Genomic DNA, 27709 nt, shown 5'->3' with positions numbered 1-27709 from the left:
GTTTTTATAATTTATTTAGCAAGAAAATTTGATATACTGGCAAGACCTGAACTGAATTCCTGTGAAGCTATTATTAGACTTTATCCTACCTAGTGTGACAGTTTATATGCTCTGCTGCAGAGACATTAATGTGGTTGATTACTGAGTACTAACAAGACCCTGCTACTGTATTACAAAATATATGGTATATGCATATACTGCTTTTTAAAAAAAACTACAAAAAACCCTAAATTTCAGAACATTGTAGCCTAAGGAATTCAGATAAAGGACTGTGTTTGTATTTCTTCTAAGCTAATACTTCTGACCAAGACTTTATAAATATATTAACATTTTTAGATAAGCCTATGAGTGGAAATAAAAGAAAGTACAGTTCTAGGACATCATTTCACTTGTTCATTCTTCCAACATTTATTAAGTGTATCCTACTTGCCAGCCACTCCTAGCCTGCAACAAAATTATCTACTAGCTCCAGGAGAGAGATCTAGGCCTCATTCCCAGAAAACCTGATTGAGTAGTTCTAGGGCTGGCTCTGGAATTCTTATTCAAAAAAGCCAATCAGGCTTCTGGTTCAAGAAAGTAGGCTACTACTTTCAGCACTCCTTCTTGATACCCTATTTAAATTATAGTAAAAGAATAAAAAAGGGGCTTCCCTGGTGGCGCAGTGGTTGAGAATCCGCCTGCCGATGCAGGGGACAAGGGTTCGTGCCCCAGTCTGGGAAGATCCCACATGCCGCGGAGCAGCTGGGCCCGTGAGCCATGGCCGCTGAGCCTGCGCTCCACAACGGGAGAGGCCACAACAGTGAGAGGCCCGCGTACCGCAAAAAAAAAAAAAAAAAAAGAACAAGTGATTTCAAAATATTTCTAGAAACTATACAGTGGGTGGATGAGTGTTGAAGGATCAAACAGTGGAAGAAGCGGCAGCCTCTACAGAATCTAAGTGGAGGGGCTTCCTGCAGTGAAGGAGGGGCCAATTCGCCCCCCTGGAATCCGGACAAATGGGTACTACAGAGAACAACAGAAAGAGGCAGGGTTGAAACCAGGGAACTAACTCACTCTGTATATGCAAGAGCTGGCCTTGCCAACCTCTAGGCCAAAGATTAGAAGGTTCTTCTTTAGAAAAATTGAAGAAATTGATATACTCTGAAGTAGCTTCAAGCATATGTTATGTTCTCTAACTCTGAAGTTTTCTGACATAAAGGACCTCATTTTTGCTCCCCTCACATTTCTAGACACATAACAGACTGACAGGAAAGCTCTTTGAAAAGTAAAATTGAGATGTTGGGAAAGGGAAAATCTTAGCAACTAAATACACTGTTCCTTTATCCACTCAAAATACACTGATTTGCTAAATACAGAAGGAAAAAAAATCCCCAAGAATACGGACACTATATGGTAAACGTCATGTTTATTCTTATATATGTGCCACACATATTGTACTTTTAATAATACTTAATTCTGATATTCTAATAATTAACATCTCTAACTGATATTCTAACAACATACTTTGTACATTAAGAGGCACTAATATTGTCCAAAGAGTAATGTCAGAACTTACATTTCTGAACTTGGCTGTCCATGAATCCATATGATCAAGAAGTTGTCTATTCATAGTCACTCTTGCCCAGACCTATTAAAAATGTTTAAAATGAACAATCAAATAAAATGCCAGTTATCAATCATTCCTTCCCCCACCCTCAGAAATATTTGGAATACTTTGGAAAAAACTTCATGAATATCAATACTGATCTAATTAATATGCAGTAGTTGCAATTCATGCACACATATATATTTAAAATTCCTTACATTGATATGTTTGAAGAACATTCTTCTTTTAAGAACAAAATTTAAATCCTTTATTTGCTTTTAAACTGATGAAGTTACAGAATATCAAATGTTCTAATCTAAATGTATTTCAAGAGCAAGAGTCTTGTATATGCTAATAAGTACAAGTAGATACCTGAGATACCTTTTCAATATAAATGAGTGCAGAAAAATGTTTTAGGCAGGAAAGTAATGTTAACTATGTGTCATAAAGAGTAAAACGTACAATATAATTCAGTTTTGGGTACACAAACTTAAGGAGTCTTTCTACCGTTTAATGTGTGCCAGATTTATGTTTCTAGCCAGTAGAAGTGGAGGTTACAGAAAAAAAAGTTCCAGAAGAAGAAAAGACTTTCTAACAATCTGTAAATCATAAATATCAAGTCATTTTTATTTTCCATTTACCTCCTCTGCAGCTTGTTTAGAACTGAGATCAGCTTCATCTTTGTTAGCACATGGGGCCTGAGACCTACAGGCAAGCTGATACTGAAACTTCTTTAAAGTTTGTGCATAATCCCCCATAAAACGACTGTGGTTCCAGAAAGTAGGACTGGTGGAAGGCGAAGTAGAATCTGGGCTTCCTACAATGATTAATTTAAAGATTATCAGTGTGTTGTAGTAATTTTGATATCTGGAGCTGCTATATGAACTCTGGGTATCCAGGAATCTGGATGGCAATGGCAATCAAAGACAAAGCCTCGGGCTTCCCTGGTGGTGCAGTGGTTGAGAGTCCGCCTGGCGATGCAGGGGACACGGGTTTGTGCCCCGGTCCGGGAAGATCCCACATGCCGTGGAGCAGCTGGGCCCGTGAGCCATGGCCGCTGAGCCTGCGCGTCCCGAGCCTGTGCTCCGCAACGGGAGAGGCCACAACAGTGAGAGGCCCGCGTACCGCCAAAAAAAAAAAAAAAAAAAAAAAAAGACAAAGCCTCCTCTCCTCCCTGCTCCCAACGTTCTCTCTTCTTCAGAGAAATGGAAAATTAAAAAGAACATTTTCTGAGCAGTATCACTTTGAGAGCCATATGCTAAGTGGCTGAAAGTGTCTGTTTATTTTTGTTGTAAAATTAAGCTTGTTTCATTCTCTAAGACTTTCAAATGATTCAGAGAGAAACAAAAGACAAATTTCTTCAGGAAATAAATAGGCTAAGGAGTTCTTGCTTGAATTTTTGGAAGCTCTTTCTGAATGGGATAATTACAGCCTCTTATTAATAAACTAGTCTTTTGGCTAGCAGCTAAACTCACTCTTCCCTGTACTACACTGTGTTCTATTTATAGTCTGTAGTAATTCCTGCCTTGTATTAAGAGACCATCTGCTGATTACACTTCTAAATTTATAAATTTACTTTTAGGAAATGTAAATAGTCAAATTTAGGGACTTAATACTACAGAGGAATCTACCACAGTACTTATCACACTTTAAGGCCTGTTTCTTTTTCCAAATAAAATTTGAGCTCTTTGAGGGCAGGGAGTATTTTTTTTCCCGAGCATCTAGCCCAGTTCCTGAATAAAGAGCAAATTTTCAACGACAACTATATGATACTTATGAAGAGTTTATTTTTTCAGAGTTTACCTGATATCAAAAGTATCAATTAATATTTTATACCCTCACACAAAAGTCACAAATAAAAACTAGTTTTTTTTTTATCTTAGCAGAATTTTTAAAAGGAATGACTGTAAAATAATGAAACTGTTTTTCTAGTGATGTTTACAGGCACAAAAGACGAGAAATCATGAAAGGAATATGTGGCAGTATTTCAAGTCACAGCATCAAAACCTTGAAGGTTAGCCAGTCTTGTGCTAGTAGCACTGGTGAAAGTAGTTTCATGCTGACATGAAAATAAATAATTACATATAATAAATACCACACTTGGGGTAAAAAAAATTCAAGTAGGACTTCTGGTAACACTGACTTAGAGGAATGAATTAATGTCAAGAAAAGAAGTTTTAAACAAGCACAAATGATTTAATAAATAGGGAATAAAAAAGGAAGGTAAGAGACATGGTCATGATAGAGCACAAAGTTTATCCTATTTTGATTAATTATTTTGACTATTAACTTTGAAAATGATAATCAAGCTTTCTGAGAGAAAACTTGAACTAAAATTTCAATAAAGTGTGGCTTTAGATGACAAAAGAAGTTTTATACAGATGACAGAAATATGTTTTTATATCTGTTGTACATTAGCCAAAGTACAAGGAAAATATATATAGCAAGTGACACAATAGGGCTTCTCTGTAATGACCACCACCACCAAAATAGCACAAAACCTGTAGCTGGAGAACCACAAAGACCAAAGAATCAAAGCACAAAGAGATTTGGAAGTCTGGCAACATAACAAATCAGGTAACCTGAAACATCTCCAGATATATATATGCTTATCAAATAAAATATATAATTTAAATGAATAATGGAGCTTGCAATAATGTAAGAGGAAGAGTCACTGGCTAAAAATGAAGAGGGAATTGAAAGTCACGGTGGCCAGTGGCCTGCATGTGAGCTGATGCCGTGGCTGCTCTGGAGCATTTTGTAGGCTTTGGGAAACCTATCAGCTTTGATTTCAGTGCCTGGGAACTGGAAATGTGGATACAGGTCCAGGAGAGGTAGACAGCTGGACTGAGACCTTCTTCCTGTCTCTATTCCCTGCACCCTGCATAGAGCCAGGAACCTCAAAGGGCCACATTCTCAGTGGATAAGGAAAAAACATCTGTCCACTGACACCAGGAAATAATAAGGAAGCTTGTCTCTCTTAGGCTGTTTAAAAGAAACCCCCAGAGATTTAAAAATTACAGATCTATCTTCACATGGGTTTATAGTGCCCGTTTACACTCCCTGTGAGGTCCAGGAACCTCCAAGCCCCAAAATTACTTAAGTTAGTTCAAGGTCAATGATGTTCCTTAGGCACCCGGTAGAGGCAAATATAAAACTGCTAGCAGGAAACAAGGCTTCCATCCAGCCTGCCTAGGACAGAAAAAGCACAGATAAAATTCTTCTGAAGATGAGCTTACCAAAAACAAACAAAAATTACATAAATCACAGGGAAACATGTCTCCAAGCAAATGAGTCAACAAGAAAAAAATGTTAGCATGTAATCTCCAAGAACTTTAGATAACTGAACTACTTGATAGAGACTTTTAAAAAGCACGTTTAAAGTGATTGAGATAGGAAAAAGAATTGAAAATATAAGAACAAAACAAGATACTCTAAATCAGGCATATCTGAAAGAGAACCAAATGAAACTCTGAAAACTGAAAAAAGAAAAGAAGACAAAGAGCTCAATGAGTTAGTTAAACAGCAGTTCAGACACCACTGAAGAAAGAACTATCAGTCCAAACTGGCTAAAACAAACAAACTGGGGGGGGGCTTCCTGGTGGCGCAGTGGTTGGGAGTCCGCCTGCCACTGCAGGGGACACGGGTTCGTGCCCCGGTCCAGGAGGATCCCACGTGCCGTGGAGCGGCTGGGCCTGTGAGCCATGGCTGCTGGGCCTGTGCGTCCGGAGCCTGTGCTCCGCAACGGGAGAGGCCACAACAGTGAGAGGCCCATGTACCGAAAAAAATAAAAAAAATATTAAAAAATTAATAGGGTACAGATCAAAATCTCTAGCCAGAGTACAATTAACTTAGGAAAAAACAGATAACAAAGCCTTTCATTTCACACACTTGGAAATTAAAAGCAACACCAATCACCAATAATACTTCCAAACAATATTTCTAAATAACTCCTATATGTCAACGAAGAAATAAAAATGCAAGTCAGAAAATACCTGGATATGACAAAAATATGTAGAGGGTACATAGGGTTCTTTGTATTCCACTCTATAATTTTCGGTATCCTTGAAATATTTCAAAATTTAAAAAGAAAAAAAAGCATGTATCAACAAATAACAAGATAATATTGATTTGTTTCTTTGACATCTGTGGCACTTTCAGGCAAAATTAAATTAAAAATCAATAGAGAGATTTCAAGTGACACAAAGAGCCATGGTCCAATAATTGGCTTCCTCACTGTGGCCATGCTTTAGCACCTAATGTGCTTTCTGTGAAAGTTCCTGAGGGGGAAAAATCATTACTTGGCTCAATAGCCTAACTTGGTTTCAATAATAGACTTTGTAATAATCAAATCCACCCCAAATAGATTAAGATTTGCTAACACTGCTTCCCAAGGCAAACTAGAGACAAGTTAAAAAATGTTCCAAAAACAACAGCACTTCTGGAGTAAATCCATGCTCTCACCAGCCTCCCTGCCACACCAACCTTCCCAAGGACTACCTGAAAGGAGACAACTATCACTTCACGAAGCTCTGCTGCGGACCGCATCAAAAACAGTTTTATGACCTCAACTTTTAAACAAATTATAACTTACACGAAAAAGCTTTCAATAGTAATGTAGACAAAAGGTTCAAGATTTCCGTTAACTCAGCTATATTTTACATCTTAAATTTTGGTGAACTTAATTCTTCTAACTGAACAAAATACAAAACCAAAATGTATTTCTCTCCTAAGCTACACAAGGTGTATTACTAAAGGACTTAAACATTTATGTATGGGATCAAAGTAAAGGTTGAAGATAACGTAAAATGACACAAAAATACATACAATAGATCTAAATAAAATATATATGTACCCAGCTTAACTCTATGCTGTTTCTCTTCTTCACTTCTAAGAAAAGTATCCAAGGTTCGTAGGTCTGTCATGTAGTCTTCTTTGTCAGTAGGGGAGTTGTAGACGGTGGGTGAAGAACGGTAGCGAGATCTCAATCCACTGTTCTCCACTGGTCCAACAGTGGTAGGGTATGGAGAAGATGGAGAGGGACTATAGCTGGCCAACTATACAAAATAAAAGAACTTTATTTTATTTTTCTTTAACTGAAATTTCTTTGTTTTGGTTTTTGACTTTCAAAGAGCACACACCAATTAGAATGGCCAAAATCCAGAGCACTGACAACACCAAATGCTGGCAAGGATGTAGAGTAACAGGAACTTGGATTCATTGCTGGTGAGAATGCAAAACTGTCACTTTGGAAGACAGTTTGGCAGTTTCTTACAAAACTAAACGTACTATTACCATAACAAACATCCTCCTCCTTGGCATTTACCCCCCAAAGCTGAAAATTTATGTCCATACAAAGACCTGCACACAGACGTTTATAAGAAACTTTATTCGTAACTGTCAAAACTTGGAAGCAACCAAGATGTCCTTCAGTAGGTCAGTGGATAAACTGTGGTACATCCAGATGATGGAATGTTATTCAGCACTAAAGGAAATGAGCTAGCAAGCCATGAAAAGACGTGGAGGAAACTTAAATGCATATTACTAAGTGAAAGAAGCCAATCTGAAAAGGCTACATATTGTATGATTGTGGAAAAGGTTGGGGTAGGGGGAGGATGTATAAGCAGAGCACAAAGGATTTTTAGGGCAATGAAATTACTCTGTATGAAACCATAATGGTGGATACATGTCATATGTTTGTCCAGACACATTGACCGTACACCACCAAGAGTGAATGCTAATGTAAACTATGGACTCTGGGTGATAATGATGTGTCAGTGCAGGCTCTTCTATTCATACAACTCTGCAGCAAGATGTTGATAGTGGGGGAAGCTGTGCCTGTGCCGGGGGCAGGGGTACACAGAAAATCTCTTTTCTATTCCTCTTAATTCTGCTGTGAACGTGAAACTGTTCTAAAAATAGTCTATTTTCCAAAAAAGTAATATATGTATATTTTATTTTTTATTTTTTTGCGGTATGCGGGCCTCTCACTGCCGTGGTCTCTCCCATTGCGGAGCACAGGCTCCGGACGCGCAGGCCCAGTGGCCGTGGCTCACGGGCCCAGCCGCTCTGCGGCATGTGGGATCTTCCCGGACCAGGGCACGAACCCATGTCCCCTGCATCAGCAGGCGGACTCTCAACCACTGCGCCACCAGGGAAGCCCTATATGTATATTTTAAAAAATGAAAAGCATGAAGAAAATAAGCCATACTTGTAACTCTACCACCTAGAGATACTATAATCCTTTTTCACATTTCATGTATTTTCAACTCTTTAAATGTACATATATGTTAATATATTTTTGTTTTTATATAATTGATAATACCCTTTAGCATTATATTGTTTTTTTAAAGTTAACAAGAATTTTTCTATAAAAATCCTTTGTAAATATTCTTACTAGCTATATAATACTTCGTAATACAAATCTATCATAATTTATTTTTACATTCTTATATTCTAGACATTTGGATTGTCTAAAATTTTTGGTTACTGTGAATAATGTTATGATCAGCATCTTTGTGCATAAATCTTAGCTTAATTTCTGATGACTTCCTTTAGGAGATCCCTAGAACTGAAATGACTTGACCAAAGCATATGAACATTTTTAATACACATTTCCATTCTATTAAATGAAAATGTTGTACTAAGTTATACTCCTATCAGAAGAGAATAGATAGGAATACCTATTTTGGTATGTGTCCATCAGCATTACTATTTAAAAATATTTATGATATATAAAATTCTAAAAAATGTATATTTAATTTGCATTTTCCTTATACTTATTAAGTTAAACACCTTAAAAATACAATTACTTGTCAGTAGTATTACCTATTATATTAACTACTTACTCCAGTACGTTGACAATTTTTTTTCTACTGGGGTTTCATGATCAATTTATATTAGTTTGTAATAAATTAAGGATTAACAAATTTTATAATATTTAATGCTGTTTACAAATAAAAATGTTAATCCTCTTCCACATTGATTTTTCTTTTATTTCAATTAACATGTTAAATCCTTATATATAGTGACTGTATTTGGGTTACTGTTTCATTAACTGGTTTTATCTTGCTCAAGGGGCACAATATTTTATGATTCATTTACATTACCTTATTTCACCCTCTCAGTAAGTGGTAAATATTATTACTGTATTAATTTTAGGTATAAGAGGTTAGGTAACTTCTCAAGATCATACCAGGACACCATTCCAGGTTTCTGACTCTATTCTGTTCGAAGGCAGTGATTTCCACCATTCTGTCTTCCAGGTCACTTATCCATTCTTCTGTCTCAGTTATTCTATTATTCCTTCTAGTGTATTTTTCATTTCAGTTATTGTATTGTTCATCTGTTTGTTCTTTAGTTCTTCTAGGTCTTTGTGAAACATTTCTTGCATCTTCTCAATCTTTGCCTCCATTCTTTTTCCGAGATCCTGGATCATCTTCACCATCATTATTCTGAATTCTTTTTCTGGAGGGTTGCCTGTTTCCACTTCATTTAGTTGTTTTTCTGGGGTTTTATCTGGGACATAATCCTCTGCTTTTTCATTTTGTCTAACTTTCTGTGATTGTGGTTTTCGTTCTGCAGGCTGAAAGACTGTAGCTCTTGCTTCTGCTGTCTGCCCTCTGGTGGATGAGGCTATCTAAGAGGGACTGGGTCTTTCTCTGGTGGGCAGGGCCATGCTCAATAAAACTTGTCTGCTGATGGGTGGGGCTGTGTTCCCTCCCTGTTAGTTGTTTGGCCCAAGGTGACCCAGCACTGGAGCCTACAGGATATATGGTGGGGCGGCCCCCAGGAGGGCTCACGCCAATGAGTACTTCCCAGAACTGCCGCTGCCAGTGCCCCTGTCCCCACTGTAAGCCTCAGCCACCCCCCACCTCTGCAGGAGACCCTCCAACACTAGTGGGTAGGTTGGTTCAGTCTCCTATGGGGTCACTGCTCCTTCCCCTGGGTCCTGGTGCACACAAGACTTTGTGTGTGCCCTCCAAGAGTGGAGTCTCTGTTTCCCCCAGTCCTGTGGAAGTCCTGCAACCAAATCCTGCTGGCCTTCAAAGTCAGATTCTCTGGGGATTCCTACTCATGTTGCCAGACCCCCTAACATGGGGCTCAGAACTTTCACTCCAGTAGGAGGAGTTCTGTGGTATAATTGTTCTCCAGTTTCTGGGTTGCTCACCTGGTGGGTATGGGATTTGATTTTATTGTGATTGCGCCCCTCCTACTGTCTCAATGTGGCTTCTCCTTTGTCTTTGATTGTGGGGTATCTTTTTTGGTGAGTTCCAGCATCTTCCTTTCGATGGTTATTCAGCAGTTAGTTGTGATTTCAGTGCTCTCACAAGAAGAGATGAGCACATGTCCTTCTACTCTGCCATCTTGAACCAATCTCCTCCAGTTTTCTAACTCTGGAGCTTACACTTCTAACATGTTTTATTGGATCAGAATGATCTGTTCATACAATAGCAAAATGTTGAAAACTGTTGAAGATGGGTAATAGATACGCAGGAGTTCACTATACTTGTCCCTTCATTATTGTGTGTGTTTGAAAATTTCCATAATCAAAAGTTTAAAAAGTAATTGTTTCTTGAAAATTTAAAAGAACTCAGTGGTAAAACTTCTGGGCCCTAATGTGTTCTGTGGATGTATTTGATTAATAGTTTTAAAATTTTCTTCCTTATTTAGGTTTTCTACTACTTTGTCAATTTTACCATTTTATTTTTTTTTAACATCTTTATTGGAGTATAACAGCTTTACTATGGTGTGTTAGTTTCTGCTTTATAACAAAGTGAATCAGCTATACATATACATATGTCCCCATATCTCTTCCCTCTTGCATCTCCCTCCCTCCCTCCCTATCCCACCCCTCTAGGTGGTCACAAGCATCAAACTGATCTCCCTGTGTTATGCAGCTGCTTCCCACTAGCTATCTATTTTACGTTTGGTAGTGTATATACGTCCATGCCACTCTCTTCGTCCCAGCTTACCTTTCCCCCTCCCTGTATCCTCAAGTCCATTCTCTAGTAGGTCTGCATCTTTATTCCCATCTTGCCCCTAGGTTCTTCTGACCATTTTTTCTTTTTCTTTTTTTTTTTTTAGATTCCATATATATGTGTTAGCATATGGTATTTGTTTTTCTCTTTCTGACTTACTTCACTCTGTATGACAGTCTCTAGGTCCATCCACCTCATTACAAATAACTCAGTTTTGTCCCTTTTTATGCCTCAGTAATATTCCATTGTATATATGTGCCACACCTTCTTTATCCATTCATCTGTTGATGGACACTTAGGTTGCTTCCATGTCCTAGCTACTGTAAATAGAGCTGCAATGAACATTTTGGTACATGACTCTTTTTGAATTATGGTTTTCTCAGGGTATTTGCCCAGTAGTGGGAATGCTGGGTCGTATGGTAGTTCTGTTTTTAGTTTTTTAAGGAACCTCCATACTGTTCTCCATAGTGGCTATATCAATTTTAGCATTTTTTTCTCCAGAAAAATAATTATTAATTTCATTAATTTTTCCAAAGTATTACTTTGATTCAACAGACACATATAGCATCTATATTCCATACACTGTGCTAAGGAAACAAAGATGAGTAAAAACACATAATCTTGTGCTCAAGGTTATAATATAGTAGAAAACAAGATAATTAAGCAATGTTATGAGCTTTATGTACAGAGCTAATTAGTAGATACTAATAATAATTTTTAAGAAATAAAAATAACTTAAATATTCAAGAGTAAACTAGGGTATATCCACTAGATGAGTATTAAGTAGGCATTAAACAGAAATTATGTTTGGGTGGTAGGATGATGAGTGATTTTTTTCTACTAATTTCCTAACTTTCCGTAATGATCATATGCTACTTTTCCCATGAAAACAAAGTAAAACTATTTTAAAAAGTCATATTTACCTATGGGTTATAAATTACCCTTATAATATTTAACTTATACAAAATTTTCTAAATTCCATTACTTGCCAAAATTATTATTAGGTAACCAGTAGTATGGAATTTCATTACAAAGAATATTATGTAAAAGGGTAAGGGCAGACAGTGTGTTGATTTCATTTCCAGATATTTCTCATTTAACTATAGAGATATTAGTCTAACTAGTGTCAGCATCTGAATATGTTACCATCCCAGGAATTCCCTGGCGGTCCAGTGGTTAGGCCTCCGTGCTTCCACTGCAGGGAACACGGGTTCAATCCCTGGTCAGGGAAGTAAGATCCTGCAAGCCACGTGGTGTGGCCAAAAAAAAGTACTTGAAAATGTGACCATCCCTCTTTTAACGTCTATTTTATAGCCTTATGCATCAGGCAGGAGTCACATTTCAAATTTGTCAATTTTGTTTCTATCAAGCCTAAAAATTAAAACTAAAGTCCACTTTACTGTGGGAGATGGTATGAAGGTTTCTAATCATCCTATGGAGAGTATTCATACTCAAGAGTCAAGTTACATGACAATCCCAGTTTCTAGCTTAGAAGATACTCCAGTATGATGAAAAGCATTAATATTCTATAAGAATATATAAAAGTTTCACATAAAGAAGCAAAGAAAGAGGGAAAACATGAGTAAAGGAAACTAGAGTAGAAAATCATCATAATTTCAACTTGTTTTAAAGACTGCAGAAAAATCCTAGATGGTGAACCTCATTTCGTTATCTTTTCAAAAGCTAAATCTTTCCTTTTGTTTTAAGATGTGATATAAAGAACTTCTAACTGCTGTCAGGAAATCTGGCTTCTATTCTTAGCTCTTAAATGGGCAATTTGGGCAAGTCAATTATCCACTGGTCCTGGGTTTCTTCATTGATAAAAGAAGGAGTTTCGACTCACTAGATGATTTTCAATTCAAACCTCCCAATTCTAAAATGGTAATGTGATTGGCCAAGAGAAAAGAGTCATTACCTTGTTATAACCACTGATGGGTGAGTAGGTCACTCCAGGGCTATAAGAACCACTGCCACCTGATGACAGACCTTGTAGCTGAGGGCTGTATCCAGTTATACAGCTGGTGGTGAACTTGGGGCTGGTACTGGGTGAGCGAGATGGGCTATAACTTAATACACTCTGACCCTGAATTGAAGGAGAAGGTGGAGAGGGAGGGATTTGGGGTGCTGCCAGATCACGTGGAGGAGTAGTCTGTACAACTAGAAGGAACAAACAAATAATTGTAAGTATAAATAAAATTTCTATGAAAACAGATTTAATGAACTGAATCTTTTCCTTCAGGAAAAGGGCAAGTAATAGAGTGACCTGGTTGTTAAATTACATAAAGTATTACTACCAAAGGACACAAATGGTTGTTTACCATTTCCATAGAGTTCAAAATAAGAAATTGGCTTTAATGTAGCAAAAGTTAGTAATTTAAGTTTAACAGTAATTAAACAATGGAACAAAATTCCATGAGACTGTGAATGTTACTCAATTTATATAAATAGGAAAGATAATCATTGATCTTAAGACCATTTATTGTAGAACTGTTAAATACAGTTGAACCAGATGGCCTTAGGAGTCCCTTCTAGCTGAGTCTATGAGAAGAGAAAATTAAATTGAGAAAGATTTATTGCCAACCTTTCACCCACCTTTGCAAAAGATATGAAACACTTACCAGCTGTTTTCAACCCTAAAAGTGTTTGCTGTCCAGGGCTAACAACCAGACTTGTTGGTGCCACAGTGTACTTGAAATATCTCCAAAAATCAAATAAAGCGTTTAGGCTGAAGAGAAATCCAAGGGCAAGCTCTGGAAGAGAACAATTTATTTTTTAAAAGGGGGGTGGAACATTTAAAGGGGGGAAACAAAACCATGCATACTTTAGCAGATTAACAACAAAATTGAAAACTATCTTCTTATTCCTAAGAGTTACCACTTCACTTAATGAATGTCTATTATGTGTAGGGCATTTACCAGTGAGTTTCAAAATATTATCACTAATCTTTACAAGCTTTTACAGAAAACATTTTCATCTTTGTTTTAAAGATCAACCACCAGTTGTAAAGAAGTCAAGTGACTTTTGCAGTAGCTCACAGCTAGTTATTGAAGCCATGATTCTAACTCAGGTATGCAGATTCCAAAACTCTTGCTCTTCCACTTGCCACACCACTTCCCTATCACAGACTTTAGCTTAATGTATGTATTAGACTTTGGAATTTACTTCAATGGCCATAAGGACCCTTTATATCCAAGGACTACTGAAGAGCAGACAGAGAGGAAGGATGAGGAAACTGAGGAAGTCATCAATGGAGTAGAAATCGGGTTGATCTTGAAAGGTGAAAAAGTAGAGAAGTAGGGAAGGCAATTGAGGGAGACAAATACAAACACAAATCTTACCAGCTCCAAACTTTATTTTTCCTGATTATCTGGAATCGTATTATTAATTTGATTGTCTCTTCTACTAGAATATTCCTTGTTCCCTTCCTCGTGTATTCCCAGTTTTGGGAACACAGCAGGCACTCAAATATTTGTCGAATAAAGGAATGAATACTAAGCTGAATTAAACTGGAACACAGTTTTTCACTGGGAGTAACTACATTGCAGTGAAAATTAATTACTTACCTATATACCAGAGGGGCCAGTATCTCACATTATAATATAAACTACACATTCTTCCAGTCCTGAAAAAATTAAAAAGGCTTTTTAATAGTAACAAAACAAAACCAAACCACACCAAAAATTAAAACAAACACAAAACCTGTGGAACCAACCATTGGCCTCTTAAATTTTCACTTTTCCCTCCCTTTTTGGCTAATTAACTTACATTTCAGTATATATCATTCCAGCCATAGATACATTTAGGAGTCCCCAGGCTAAAACCACTTTCCTAGCTTCTGTTTCTTTTCTCATCTTGATGGTTCTGTCAATAAGGGAAGCACTAGGGTTTGGCTCCCCTTGCATCTGTTCAAAATCAAAAAGCAGAATTAATTAAAAGAAACTACTTCTCCATTTAAGAAATCAAACTTGTTATAAGGTAACTAAAAATTGCATCTACTTTTCCTCATCTTCAAATGTCTTTCCTAACTTTTTCTAATTTTAATATTAGTATATGAAAAGGGAACCCTAAATTACAGCTTCATTGGCACCACACTGTAATCAACAGAGAACTGGCTGTTTCCTTCAGAGAATAATTTAACACTTCCAATAAAGAAAAATATCTTATTTTGTAATTTAAGGGTTAGTGGTTATGCTTGCAATTACGCCCTGTTGTGTTTTTGGAATATGTCACAAGGACTAGGCCAAGGGCTATAAGAAATTCAAAATACCAAGTTTTGGGAGAAAGTATTCCAACTAAGATATGTCATTACTCTCCTCCCACATGCTCGTGCATAAGTCATTAACTGCCTATGATCTTTATTTAACAACTCTGCACACGACCGACACACGCCAGAGATCTCTGATTCGTGCTGCTGATAAAATATAGGGATTTAAGTTTGAGAAGGGCGAATACTCATGGTGTGAAGGGGATACGGGTGAGTTGGGGAGAGTGCGCAGTTTTGGTCCACATTAGGATTTATTATTTCCTCTGTCTGTTTTCCTAGGCCTCATCTCTTGCAGACAAGTGTTAAGACTTGTTCCAGATACATGGAGTCGTCTCCCACAGAGTAAGAGCAGTACCCTTCCCGCCACCCTGCCCCCGAGTCAACACAACCCAATGCGGAGAGCTTCCCTCCCTGGCTCTCGCAGCACAAACTTTACGGCTTCTTTCCTCCCTTCCACCACGGGTAGTGGAAGGTCTGGCCACACTCCCCTTTGGCTGAACCCTCGGCAGGTCCACACGCACGTTAACTCCCACGGCCCGCGTGGACTCAAGAGTCCAAACACCACAAAGATAATCCCGAAAACGCACCGCGTTCTTCGCCCGGAAACGGCTGGCTCGCGCCACTCTCCACTGCACATGCGCGAAGCCAAGCATTAAGGCGAAAGCGACCGGCTTGTGGAGCTACAGTTACAGGAAGTACGAGACTCTTTCTTCTCGCGAGAAGAGGGAAGTTGGGGAGGGACAGGGGCTAGGAGCGTTACCAGGGAAATAGCCGTTGGATTTGTGGCGACAGCTCAGGTGAGGGGAGAAAGCTCAGCCGGAAAAATTCAGACCAGGTTCTGAGCCCGCAGTAAAAAGTAATAACTATAAGAAGCTGAATTCCTATATATTAATATAACTTTAGCTTCCTTAGGGCGCTTATGGACACATTTTTTTGTTTTCGGTACGCGGGCCTCTCACTGCTGTGGCCTCTCCCGTTGCGGAGCACAGGCTCCGGACGCGCAGGCTCAGCGGCCATGGCTCACGGGCCCAGCCACTCCACGGCATGTGGGATCTTCCCGGAGCAGGGCACAAACCCGTGTCCCCTGCAACGGCAGGCGGGCTCTTAACCACTGCGCCACCAGGGAAGCCCTATGGACACATTTTAAAGCAGATTTTATTAAGCAGGGTGGCCAAGTGTAGGATACAGAGTACTTGATGATGGGTCCAGACACCATCAGCAATGACAAAGCATTTCTCATACCTCTGTGTTTAAAAAAAAAAAAAAAATTAAGTGTTCTGACCCGATGTAAATTCTAAAATATCCGTGTAACGAGGGTGCAGCAGTAACAAGAAAAACCAAATTGTTTTGTTAAAGTTGTTAGTGGTTTTGAGGGGTTTTTTTCTAAAAAAACCCACTCTTTACTTTTCCTGCATATTCTTTGGAAGAATTTCTAATCCTGAGGAAAAGGTTCATCAGGGAGTTCAGTTTGCTTTTTTTTTTTTTTAACATCTTTATTGGGGTATAATTGCTTTACAATGGTGTGTTAGTTTCTGCTTTATAACAAAGTGAATCAGTTATACATATGTTCCCATATGTCTTCCCTCTTGCGTCTCCCTCCCTCCCACCCTCCCTATCCCACCCCTCCAGGCTGTCACAAAGCACCGAGCCGATATCCCTGTGCCATGCGGCTGCTTCCCACTAGCTATCTACCTTACTACGTTTGTTAGTGTGTATATGTCCATGACTCTCCTGTCACAGCTCACCCTTCCCCCTCCCCATATCCTCAAGTCCGTTCTTCAGTTGGTCTGCGTCTTTATTCCTGTCTTACAGTTTGCTTTTATCTAACAAATACAAACACCCACAATGTGCCGCTGAGCCGCGCGAGGATGTGAAAATAAAATCTTCCCTGGTTACCACTTGGAGGAGCTTAACCCGGGGGAGGCCGGTAGGGTCTGTAGAAAGGCAGGTGAAGTGGGGCGCAGTGAGCCCCGAGGAGTCGCGGCGGGCTCAGCCCTGGATCCCCGCGAGCTTCCTGGAGGAGGCGATGAGGGCCTAAAGCAGACCGGCATGGTCCAGGATGCGTGCGCAGGGTCTGGAGACTTGCTCGTGGGGATGCAAAGTGTGCCTCTAATAAAAACATCATGCCGTGTCATAATAAGCTAACGGATTGTTACATCTTGTACGTCCCAGTGACCAAAATTTTTTCCTAAAATGCTCCTAAGTTCCAATAGAAGAAAATGAAGTTTCCTTGTGGTATTGCATGTTAATGAAAATCTGCAGGTATGCTGTGCTCTTAAAGATGTAACCAATTTTTTTGGAGTGGAGTTTTTATATTTTTTAGATTGCCTTAGCAGCAATGGTGTTTTGCTCTAGTTTTAGATATAGAGATGAACTAACTTGAAAATTGTGCAAATGTACAGTCAAAGTTAGAATACGAGTTTCCTCCCCAACCCATGTCTGACTCTTTCATAAGAAGAAATTGTGCATGTTTGATGTAATTCACAACAGGTACATCTATGTTTTCCCTCTTAATGTAATCTATGAATTACTGTGCATTTATTCAAGGCTTAAAAAGGAACACGACTACTACCTAAATTAGATGTATTGTTGGCATTATGTATTAGTTTGCTAGTGTTGCCATAGCAAAATACCACAGACTGCGTGGCTTAAACCACAGAAATTTTTTCACAGTTGTAGAGGTTGAAAATCTGAGATCAAGGTGCCAGCAGGATTGGTTTCTCCTGAGCCTTGTGTCCTTTGGCTTGCAGATGGCCCCTTTCTCTGTGTCCTCACATGGCCTTTTTTTCCTGTGCTTGCACATCCCTTATGTCTCTTCCTTTTCTCATAAGAACAAGAGTCATTTTGGATTAGGTCCCCATCCTTATGACTTCATTTAACCTTAATTACCTCTTTAAAGTCCCTGTCTCCAGTTATAGCCAAATTGGGGCTTGGGGCTTCAACATAGGCATTTTGGGAAACACAATTCAGTCAATAATACATTAGAACTCTGTATGTTAATTTACAATGATATGATATATATCAAAGAGACTGAAAAAAATGAATGGACACCTCAGAGACTTAGATTTTAAAGACATTAAAGTACTTCCCTGGTGGTCCCTGGTGGTCTGCGCTTCCAATGCAGGGGGCATGGGTTCGATCCCTGGTCAGGCAAGTTCTGCATGCCATGTGGTACAGCCAAAAAAAAAAAAAAAAAGACATTAAAATACTGTATTTAAAGAAAATACTGTATATACAAGTTTCAGGACAAAAAAAAAAAAAAATTATGGCAGAATGCACCATATTAAGATATGGGGCATATACCTTAAACTTTCATAGAAGTGATTTAGACAGATCTTCCAAAAACTTAGTAATCCAAGAAATGTTTGTCAGCTCCTGTCATAGTTACTGAAGAATATGTCATAATAGGTTGCCAAGGAAGTTGTCGTACACATGGAGTGAAGTACTTCCCAGTCTTCTTCATCCCTTTGAGGGGAATATGTTCAAGAAGCCATCATGGGAGACCTTTTTTCTTTATTTTGGGAGGTGGATCCTCCCCCCATACCTACAAGTTTTGCCATTCCAAATCAAGATTATGAATGCCAGAAGGGTGACTCTTGTGAGACAATAGGGAACTTCCTGCTTTGGTATTTTGTCATTTTATTGGTCTTCTCCCAACCATTATATTGGTTCTTCTCCCGGGCTTCTTTCTGGGTAGGATATCCTTTTTCATTTTAAATAATATATTTACTGTATACTAGGGGATTTTCCATAAAATAAATTTATTTTACATTGGTGAAACTACTTTTTAAAAGTTTGTCTTCTAGTTTTAAAAATAATGCAGTATCATTCTAGAGAACCCAAGAATATAGAAAAGGATGAAGAAGAAAATTTAAACTACTGTAATCCTATTTCCTAGAGATAACCACTGTTAACATTTTGGAGTATGTTCTTCTAGTTTTTTTCTTTTTCTGCATCACAGTATATCTCTCTTCATCTGTCTTTGATCTTAGATGGTTGGCATTATATTTTATATATTTTTATAACCTGCTTTTTTAAACTTAATATTATATTGTAATCATTCCTCAAATTATATTTACATAGCAGCACTCTTTTTTTTTTTTTTTTTTAAACATCTTTATTGGAGTATAATTGCTTTACAATGGTATGTTAGTTTCAGCTTCACAACAAAATGAATCAGTTACATATATACATATGTTCCCATATCTCTTCCCGCTTGCGTCTCCCTCCCTCCCACCCTCCCTATCCCACGCCTCCAGGCGGTCACAAAGCACCGAGCTGATCTCCCTGTGCTATGCGGCTGCTTCCCACTAGCTATCTACCTTACGTTTGGTAGTGTATATATGTCCATGCCTCTTTATCGCTTTGTCACCGTTTACCCTTCCCCCTCCCCATAGCCTCAAGTCCATTCTCTAGTAAGTCTGTGTCTTTATTCCTGTTTCACCCCTAGGTTTTTCATGACATTTTTTTTTCTTAAATTCCATATATATGTGTTAGCATACGGTATTTGTCTCTCTCTTTCTGACTTACTTCACTCTGTATGACAGACTCTAGGTCTATCCACCTCATTACAAATAGCTCAATTTCGTCTCTTTTTATGGCTGAGTAATATTCCATTGTATATATGTGCCACATCTTCTTTATCCATTCATCCGATGATGGACACTTAGGTTGTTTCCATCTCTGGGCTATTGTAAATAGAGCTGCAATGAACATTTTGGTACATGACTCTTTTTGAATTATGGTTTTCTCAGGGTATATGCCCAGTAGTGGGATTGCTGGGTCATATGGTAGTTCTATTTGTAGCTTTTTAAGGAACCTCCATACTGTTCTCCACAGTGGCTGTATCAATTTACATTCCCACCAACAGTGTAAGAGGGTTCCCTTTTCTCCACACCCTCTCCAGCATTTATTGTTTCTAGATTTTTTGATGATGGCCATTCTGACTGGTGTGAGATGATATCTCATTGTCGTTTTGATTTGCATTTCTCTAATGATTAGTGATGTTGAGCATTCTTTCATGTGTTTGTTGGCACTCTGTATATCTTCTTTGGAGAAATGTCTATTTAGGTCTTCTGCCCATTTTTGGATTGGGTTGTTTGTTTTTTTGTTATTAAGCTGCATGAGCTGCTTATAAATTTTGGAGATTAATCCTTTGTCAGTTGCTTCATTTGCAAATATTTTCTCCCATTCTGAGGGTTGTCTTTTTGTCTTCTTTATGGTTTCCTTTGCTGTGCAAAAGCTTTTAAGTTTCATTAGGTCCCATTTGTTTACTTTTGTTTTTATTTCCATTTCTCTAGGAGGTGGGTCAAAAAGGACCTTGCTGTGATTTATGTCATAGAGTGTTCTGCCTATGTTTTCCTCTAAGAGTTTGATAGTTTCTGGCCTTACATTTAGGTCTTTAATCCATTTTGAGCTTATTTTTGTGTATGGTGTTAGGGAGTGATCTAATCTCATACTTTTACATGTAGCTGTCCAGTTTTCCCAGCACCACTTATTGAATAGGCTGTCCTTTCTCCACTGTACATTTCTGCCTCCTTTGTCAAAGATAAGGTGACCATATGTGCGTGGGTTTATCTCCGGGCTTTCTATCCTGTTCCATTGATCTATATTTCTGTTTTTGTGCCAGTACCATACTGTCTTGATTACTGTAGCTTTGTAGTATAGTCTGAAGTCAGGAAGCCTGATTCCTCCAGCTCCATTTTTCGTTCTCAAGATTGCTTTGGCTATTCGGGGTCTTTTGTGTTTCCATACAAATTGTGAAATTTTTTGTTCTAGTTCTGTGAAAAATGCCAGTGGTAGTTTGATAGGGATTGCATTGAATCTGTAGATTGCTTTGGGTAGTAGAGTCATTTTCACAATGTTGATTCTTCCAATCCAAGAACATGGTATATCTGTCCATCTATTTGTATCATTTTTAATTTCTTTCATCAGTGTCTTATAATTTTCTGCATACAGGTCTTTTGTCTCCTTAGGTAGGTTTATTCCTAGGTATTTTATTCTTTTTGTTGCAATGGTAAACGGGAGTGTTTTCTTGATTTCACTTTCAGATTTTTCATCCTTAGTGTATAGGAATGCCAGAGATTTCTGTGCATTAATTTTGTATCCTGCTACTTTACCAAATTCATTGATTAGCTCTAGTAGTTTTCTGGTAGCATCTTTAGGATTCTCTATGTATAGGATCATGTCATCTGCAAACAGTGACAGCTTTACTTCTTCTTTTCCGATTTGGATTCCTTTTATTTCCTTTTCTTCTCTGATTGCTGTGGCTAAAACTTCCAAAACTATGTTGAATAAGAGTGGTGAGAGTGGGCAACCTTGTCTTGTTCCTGATCTTAGTGGAAATGCTTTCAGTTTTTCACCATTGAGGACGATGTTGGCTGTGGGTTTGTCATATATGGCCTTTATTATGTTGAGGAAAGTTCCCTCTATGCCTACTTTCTGCAGGGTTTTTATCATAAATGGGTGTTGAATTTTGTCAAAAGCTTTCTCTGCATCTATTGAGATGATCATATGGTTTTTCTCCTTCAATTTGTTAATATGGTGTATCACGTTGATTGATTTGCGTATATTGAAGAATCCTTGCATTCCTGGAATAAACCCCACTTGATCATGGTGTATGATCCGTTTAATGTGCTGTTGGATTCTGTTTGCTAGTATTTTGTTGAGGATCTTTGCATCTATGTTCATCAGTGATATTGGCCTGTAGTTTTCTTTCTTTGTGACATCCTTGTCTGGTTTTGGTATCAGGGTGATGGTGGCCTTGTAGAATGAGTTGGGGAGTGTTCCTCCCTCTGCTATATTTTGGAAGAGTCTGAGAAGGATAGGTGATAGCTCTTCTCTAAATGTTTGATAGAATTCGCCTATGAAGCCATCTGATCCTGGGCTTTTGCTTGTTGGAAGATTTTTAATCACAGTTTCAATTTCAGTGCTTGTGATTGGTCTGTTCATATTTTCTATTTCTTCCTGATTCAGTCTTGGCAGGTTGTGCCTTTCTAAGAATTTGTCCATTTCTTCCAGGTTGTCCATTTTATTGGCATAGAGTTGCTTGTAGTAATCTCTCATGATCTTTTGTACGTGGGGGGTTCCTTGCCTTTTGGGAGGTCTGAGGTCTTCTGCCAGCGTTCAGTAGGTGCTCCGTAGGAGTTGTTCCACGCGTAGATGTATTTCTGGTGTATCTGTGGGGAGGAAGGTGATCTCCGCATCTTACTCTTCCGCCATCTTCCCGGAAGTCCCCTAGCAGCACTCTTAACGACTACATAATTTTGTCATGGTTGCACCATAACAAATCTGCAATTTTGAGATATTTAGGTTGTTCTCAGTTTGTCCAAATGCTAAGTAATACTGGGATAAACTTCCCTACTGGTTAATGACCTCCAAATTCCTTTTGTAGCTGTGTAATTCTAATCAAAGATACAGAAGTTGTCATATATAATATAGGATACATGTTGTAGGATTTTGGGTTTTTAGAATGAGGCATTACATTCTCCACATAGAAAAAGATACAGAACTAAACTAAACAGAGCTAAAGTCACCACTCTAGACCACCTACCAGGGGAAAAAATGCCATCCTAAGGAGTGAGATAGCCCACTTAATCAGGGCTGTGATGCTCCCACATATTATGAGTAACTGAGGTCTTATAAATTGCTGATGTGGAATCCTTGCTGACCATTAATACCAGGCTGATGATTAATAAAACCACCACTGGGTTTCCCTGGTGGCGCAGTGGTTGAGAGTCCGCCTGCCGATGCAGGGGACACGGGTTCATGCCCTGGTAAGGGAAGATCCCACATGCTGCAGAGCGGCTGGGCCCGTGAGCCATGGCCACTGAGCCTGCGCGTCCCGAACCTGTGCTCCGCAACGGAAGAGGCTGCCCGCGTACCGCAAAAAAAAACTCAAAAAATAAAACCACCACCATTTAGCATTACAGCCAGAGCACTAGGCTGGCAATGGTCAGCTAGGCTGAATGCTGTTATCAGCTCTAGATGGCGAGGAGGAGGCTTGTTATGTCTATGCCAGCTGGATTCCATTGTAATAATCAAAGTCTCTTCCCCTCATCACCTCCTCCCCCTAAAAAGAAGTTTCATCTAAAGTCTAAATGCTTAAGATAGATACTTTGCCAAAAGAATATTTAGAATAGTGATAGCTTATACATGTCTTAGACTCCCTAGCTAAGTACATTGAATTTGTCTAGCCTGGCAAGAAAAGCTACTTTAGAAAATTAACAAAAAGTTGAAATTGATTCTTGGCAATTTCATCATGAAGACCCCCTTGAGAGGTCTAAGTTCTTTCTCTGCTCCCTTGCTTGCATCAGCTTTTGGAGTCACAGAGCCCTGAGCTTCAAGGACCTCAAGAGAGCTTATGGTCCAGCCTCCTGCTTGTAGGCAAGTAAGATATCAGTATCTATCCTTTGTATTTTTATTGATAAAGCCCAAAGAAATTAAGTGACTTGTCCAATGACACATGAGTGGTTATGACAGAGAGGAGAATAGACCCAGGTTTCCTGCCATATCATTTGTTTGTTTCATAGCATAGTTGAAATGTTGAATTATATCTATTCAGTGCTGATTAAAACCTTAATTATCTTAGAGGTTTTGTCTTTCACTTTGTACCCTTATGGCAACTATAATCCACTCAACTGCTTCTTCTAAAGGGTCCCAGATTTGAAATCTGAGAACCACATGAGAGCTAGTCAAAAAGGATGGAATTTTTCCTTCACTTTGAACTTCATTTTCTCTGCTAAATTATGAACATTTATTTACAAACCTTGAAGTAATGGTAAAAGCGTGATGGAAATGTGGTGGTAATTACCCTCAAACATGAAGCACACTGATTTCCTCTGGATTTGCCACTATCTAAGATGCATGTACCTTTTGCTCTCAGAGATTATATATACTATATTTAGTTTATATATATTTTTAGTGTTTATTCAGACAGCTAGTGCTGGAATTTTTCCAAACAAAACCAGTCCAGGCTCTTCTTTTTGCATATGTGGAAACTGAGCTTAGGAGGTGTTACGTGGCTTGGTAAAATCACAATGGAAGAAAGGCAGAGCCATAGCCCAGATCTCACCACTGTCCTACCCTACACTTCAGGGCAGGCACTTCTGCTGTTTTCACTCAGCTGAGTCACACACAAAGACACTTAATAAAATGCTTTTGGTAACCACAGTTCATATGATTCCACTTAGCTTGATGTAAAATCTTTCTTTTGATTTTGTGATTACATTTTGATTTGACATCAAGTCAAATATGGAAGCTTTCCATGAAAAAGATATAAACCTAATAAGTGTTTTAAAACACTTTCCCCCCTGAATTACAAAAGTACCCATTATAGAAAATGTGGACGTTATAGGAAAGTAGAAAAAATGAAATAAAACCCACTCCAGATTATATAGAAATAATCAACTACTGTTAACTTTTTAAGGTTCATAAACTTCTAATATTTTAATAATCATCTCTATACATTTTAAATTTAAAATAAGGCCACCCAAAAACATTTTTAAAAAACAGGTATCTTAAAAGAGGATTTCACTGAAAGCTTTCAGAGAATGATTTCAGTAACCCAGAAAGCAAAGAGGTACCTCGTTAGAGAAACTTGCCTACCATTGTGGAGATCAGGTATTAAGAAAGGAGTGGACCAAAGATCTTAGATTGCAGTTATGAATAACCAAGTGTGGTACTTTTCAACCCAGAGGCAGTATGACTTTCTACATAAATTCATTTTTTCCCTAATTGTAGACAATTTTAAGAATTAGAAGGAAAAAAAATCAGTTTCAACACTCAAAGCCACTATTGCTAACACTTGCGTACATCCCTTAGTCTTTTTTCTTTTCATATTTTTAGCTAACTTGTGATCATACGGCATATATAAATTTGCATCTTGATTTTTAACTTAATATTATAACATTTATTTCCTCATGTTAGAACATACTTTTATTATAATTTTTACAACTATATATTGTATGATTACATCATAATTTATTTAACTATTGCCTCCTTTTTAAAAAATCTATTTATTTTTGGATGCATTGTGTCTTCGTTGCTGCGTGTAGGCTTTCTCTAGTTGCGGTGAGTGGGGGCTACTCTTTGTTGCAGTGCGTGGGCTTCTCATTGCAGTGACTTCTCTTGTTGTGGAGCACAGGCTCTAGGCATGAAAGCTTCAGTAGTTGTGGCACGTGGGCTCAGTAGTTGTGGCTTGGGGGCTCTAGGGCGCAGGCTCAGTAGTTGTGGCACGTAGGCTTTGTTGCTCCACAGCATGTGGGATCTTCCCAGACCAGGGATCGAACCCTTGTCCCCTGCATTGGCAGGCGGATTCTTAACCACTGCGCCACCTGGGAAGTCTGAGCCGACTTTTGAATTTTGTATTTATATTACCCTAATTACATTGGGATAAATATTTCTGTACATAAAACTTTCTCTCTTTTAGAGTTTATTTCCCAGTGATAGATTCCCAGAATTATTATGTGCCAAAAGTGTTATGAGTATTTCTAACATACTTGATATATTTTGAAAGAGTTGCTTTGTATGCATATCTTTTAGCAAAACCATTTTCAGCATCAAAAAGTGGGACACGTGAAAAATGGGACAAATATATTTATGGAATATTGGGGCAGAATTAGAACTATTCAAAGAAATCAATTTCTTCTAGTTGCCATATTCACAGGTAATATATTATGGTTGCATTGTGGAGGAAAGTTTCGGAAGGATTTAGGAGATATAAGTCTATGAATTCATATAAAGATCTTAAAGAATTATCATAACATGACCTGATAAAATGTCCTTTAAAAAGTAATTTAAAACTGGGACTTCCCTGGCGGTCCAATGGTTAAGACTCCGTGCTTCCACTGCAGGGGGTGTGGGTTTGATCCCTGGTTGGGGAATTAAGATCCCGCAAGCTGTACATTATGGCCAAAAATTTTAAAAAAAGTAATTTAAAACTAATCCTAGTACTATCATATCTGTTTTTAAATGACATTTAAACGATATTTCTCTATAAAATCAGTGAGTATAAGAAAACTTTGTAACTAATAGCTTCTCATCAGTATTATTTTCTCTCAATCTTTGTTCCATTTTTCTGGGTTCAAAACATTTTGGTAGATCCTGCTATCAAAGCATGGTCTTCTTAATGGGCAGCAGAAGTAGGATCAAAATAATAGGAACTCAGTAAGTATTTATTGAACTGCACTGTTTAAAATTAGACATTGTCAAAGGGCCCAAGGCAATAGTGTTTCTTAACAAGTAAATACGAGGGAAAAACAACCAACTGAGATCACTATTACTAATCGATATTTCTGAAACAGATGTCTGAGAAGAAAAAGAATGAAGACAATGGGACAAGCAGTTCGCTAAGTAAAGGTGAGAGCCAGTGCATATTTGATATTGGACTATGATGAGAGAAATATGTGTTGTGTGTGGAAAGCAAACAACAGAGGTAAATAGCCAAGAGTGTTATAGAGCCTCCCCAGACCTGTGGTGGCCCACTGAATGAACACCTTGCTTTGGTGCAGAAGGACTGCTTAGCTACTTCAGCAAAGCTGCTAGAGGCTATAAATTACTGTTAGGTAGAGTTCAAGCTGTCTTTTCATTCCTCAGCATTCTCCCGTCACACAGCTTGCCTTTCACACACATTTATTGCTAGTGTTACCACAGAACTATGAGCTATATATGACATCTTTTTCAATAACCTATAAATAGTGGTGTGCTGATAAATGTCTAACAACTGGCTCTCCAAAAATGTGTGTATATATCATTTAAAAGATTTTGCTAACATAAAGGATGTATATCAGACAATTTACAAATAATAAAACATATAATACACTTTATGGTAAATTCCATATAGGCCACTGATTCTAACAAAATAGTTTTTTGATTATAGCCTTAGCCAACCTATAGCTGCAATAGATGAACGAGTGTAGTTCTAATATGCATGTTATTGATACTTTCCTTTAAGTTAAGGAGTAAGATGAAAGAAACAGAAAGATGTATGTTGGAACTGAACTTGGTTGTTAATGATGTATATGACATCTTTGTTGAGCTGGATAATAGTTTTAGAATACTCTGGAAGAATATTTCCTCATTTTTGGGTGCTATTCACAATATAGCGGCTATAGGCATGACACCTTTAAATGTAATCTATGTCAGTAACATGTTCTCCATTACTTTAAGTCTAGACAATCAAGAAAACCATAAGTGAAGACCTGATTCTTAGTGCTTGTTGATTTTTATTCCCACCAAAACTAATTTCAGGTTACCAACATGATGTCACTGAACATAGGAGTTAGGAAGAGATGCACAGTAGCACATCATTGCATAGTATTTCTGATATCCAGAGACAACAGACATAAATAGTAGCTTCAAGAGCAAACCTCACAATAAAATCTAGTAAAATAATTTAGGAAGTGATGAGTTTTGAGTATTTATTACATTTATTTGTAACAAATTGATTTAGTGATAAGTTTATACAATTTAATTTTTACCAATAACTATGTTTAACAGCCATCTTGCAAAATTCCTGAAAGTTTATCAGTTCTTGTGAACTGGCTGGTGTGAGCCAACTCCAGCACACCAGTGTATAAAGAGAAGATCCTTTTTAGTTTTCTGCTACCCAAATCACATTCATATACACGCTTGCATCTTTAAGCCGTCAAGGCAAAGGTAAAAAGGTCCTTCTCTGGAAAAGTTTGGAGACCTTTCCCTTGATATTATATCAAGTGTCCATGAAACTTCAAAAGTAATATGTCAAGCATCTATCTGACCCTTTTGGTTTTTAGGAGTTTTGGTATGGTACTGGAAAATGAAGTCAGCTGCCAACACTTGCAAATGAGTGGGGAAAAGTGGTGGCTTGGCAAATGGCAGCAAAGAGTGAGCCCACGCGAT

General features: G+C 38.2%; 2 protein-coding genes across 6 annotated transcripts in view; one reads left to right on the top strand and one right to left on the bottom strand.

Annotated features, from left to right (window-relative positions):
- The window catches only part of TMEM209 (transmembrane protein 209), a 28846-nt gene extending 13354 nt beyond the window's left edge, over positions 1-15492 (bottom strand). For all 3 annotated transcript variants that reach the window (XR_014297219.1, XR_014297220.1, XM_082662082.1), the window contains exons 1-8: positions 15418-15492; positions 14332-14468; positions 14130-14188; positions 13185-13316; positions 12482-12723; positions 6441-6642; positions 2227-2402; positions 1556-1627 (exon numbers count right to left, since the gene is read on the bottom strand). Coding sequence is in view for 1 of the 3 variants with exons in the window: in XM_082662082.1 (XP_082518208.1) it covers positions 1556-1627; positions 2227-2402; positions 6441-6642; positions 12482-12723; positions 13185-13316; positions 14130-14188; positions 14332-14468; positions 15418-15483 (1086 nt within the window). In the remaining 2 variants the exon portion in view is untranslated. The remainder of the gene's footprint in view (positions 1-1555; positions 1628-2226; positions 2403-6440; positions 6643-12481; positions 12724-13184; positions 13317-14129; positions 14189-14331; positions 14469-15417) is intronic.
- Positions 15493-15591: 99 nt separating this feature from the next.
- SSMEM1 (serine rich single-pass membrane protein 1) overlaps positions 15592-27709 on the top strand; it is a gene marked incomplete at both ends in the record, with an annotated part of 29678 nt that continues 17560 nt past the window's right edge. The window contains 2 exons of one of the 3 annotated variants that reach the window (XR_014297229.1): positions 15592-15627; positions 26134-26188. Coding sequence is in view for 1 of the 3 variants with exons in the window: in XM_082662355.1 (XP_082518481.1) it covers positions 18326-18523; positions 26134-26188 (253 nt within the window). Of the gene's footprint in view, positions 15628-18325; positions 18524-26133; positions 26189-27709 lie in introns of those variants that run through there. The other 2 variants (XR_014297230.1, XM_082662355.1) reach the window with 2 other exon arrangements.

This window comes from Grampus griseus (genome assembly GCF_964374135.1).
Source record: "Grampus griseus genome assembly, chromosome: 9".
Taxonomy (NCBI): domain Eukaryota; kingdom Metazoa; phylum Chordata; class Mammalia; order Artiodactyla; family Delphinidae; genus Grampus; species Grampus griseus.
Note: the sequence above shows the minus strand (reverse complement) of the source record. Positions and strands in the feature narration are given on the sequence as shown.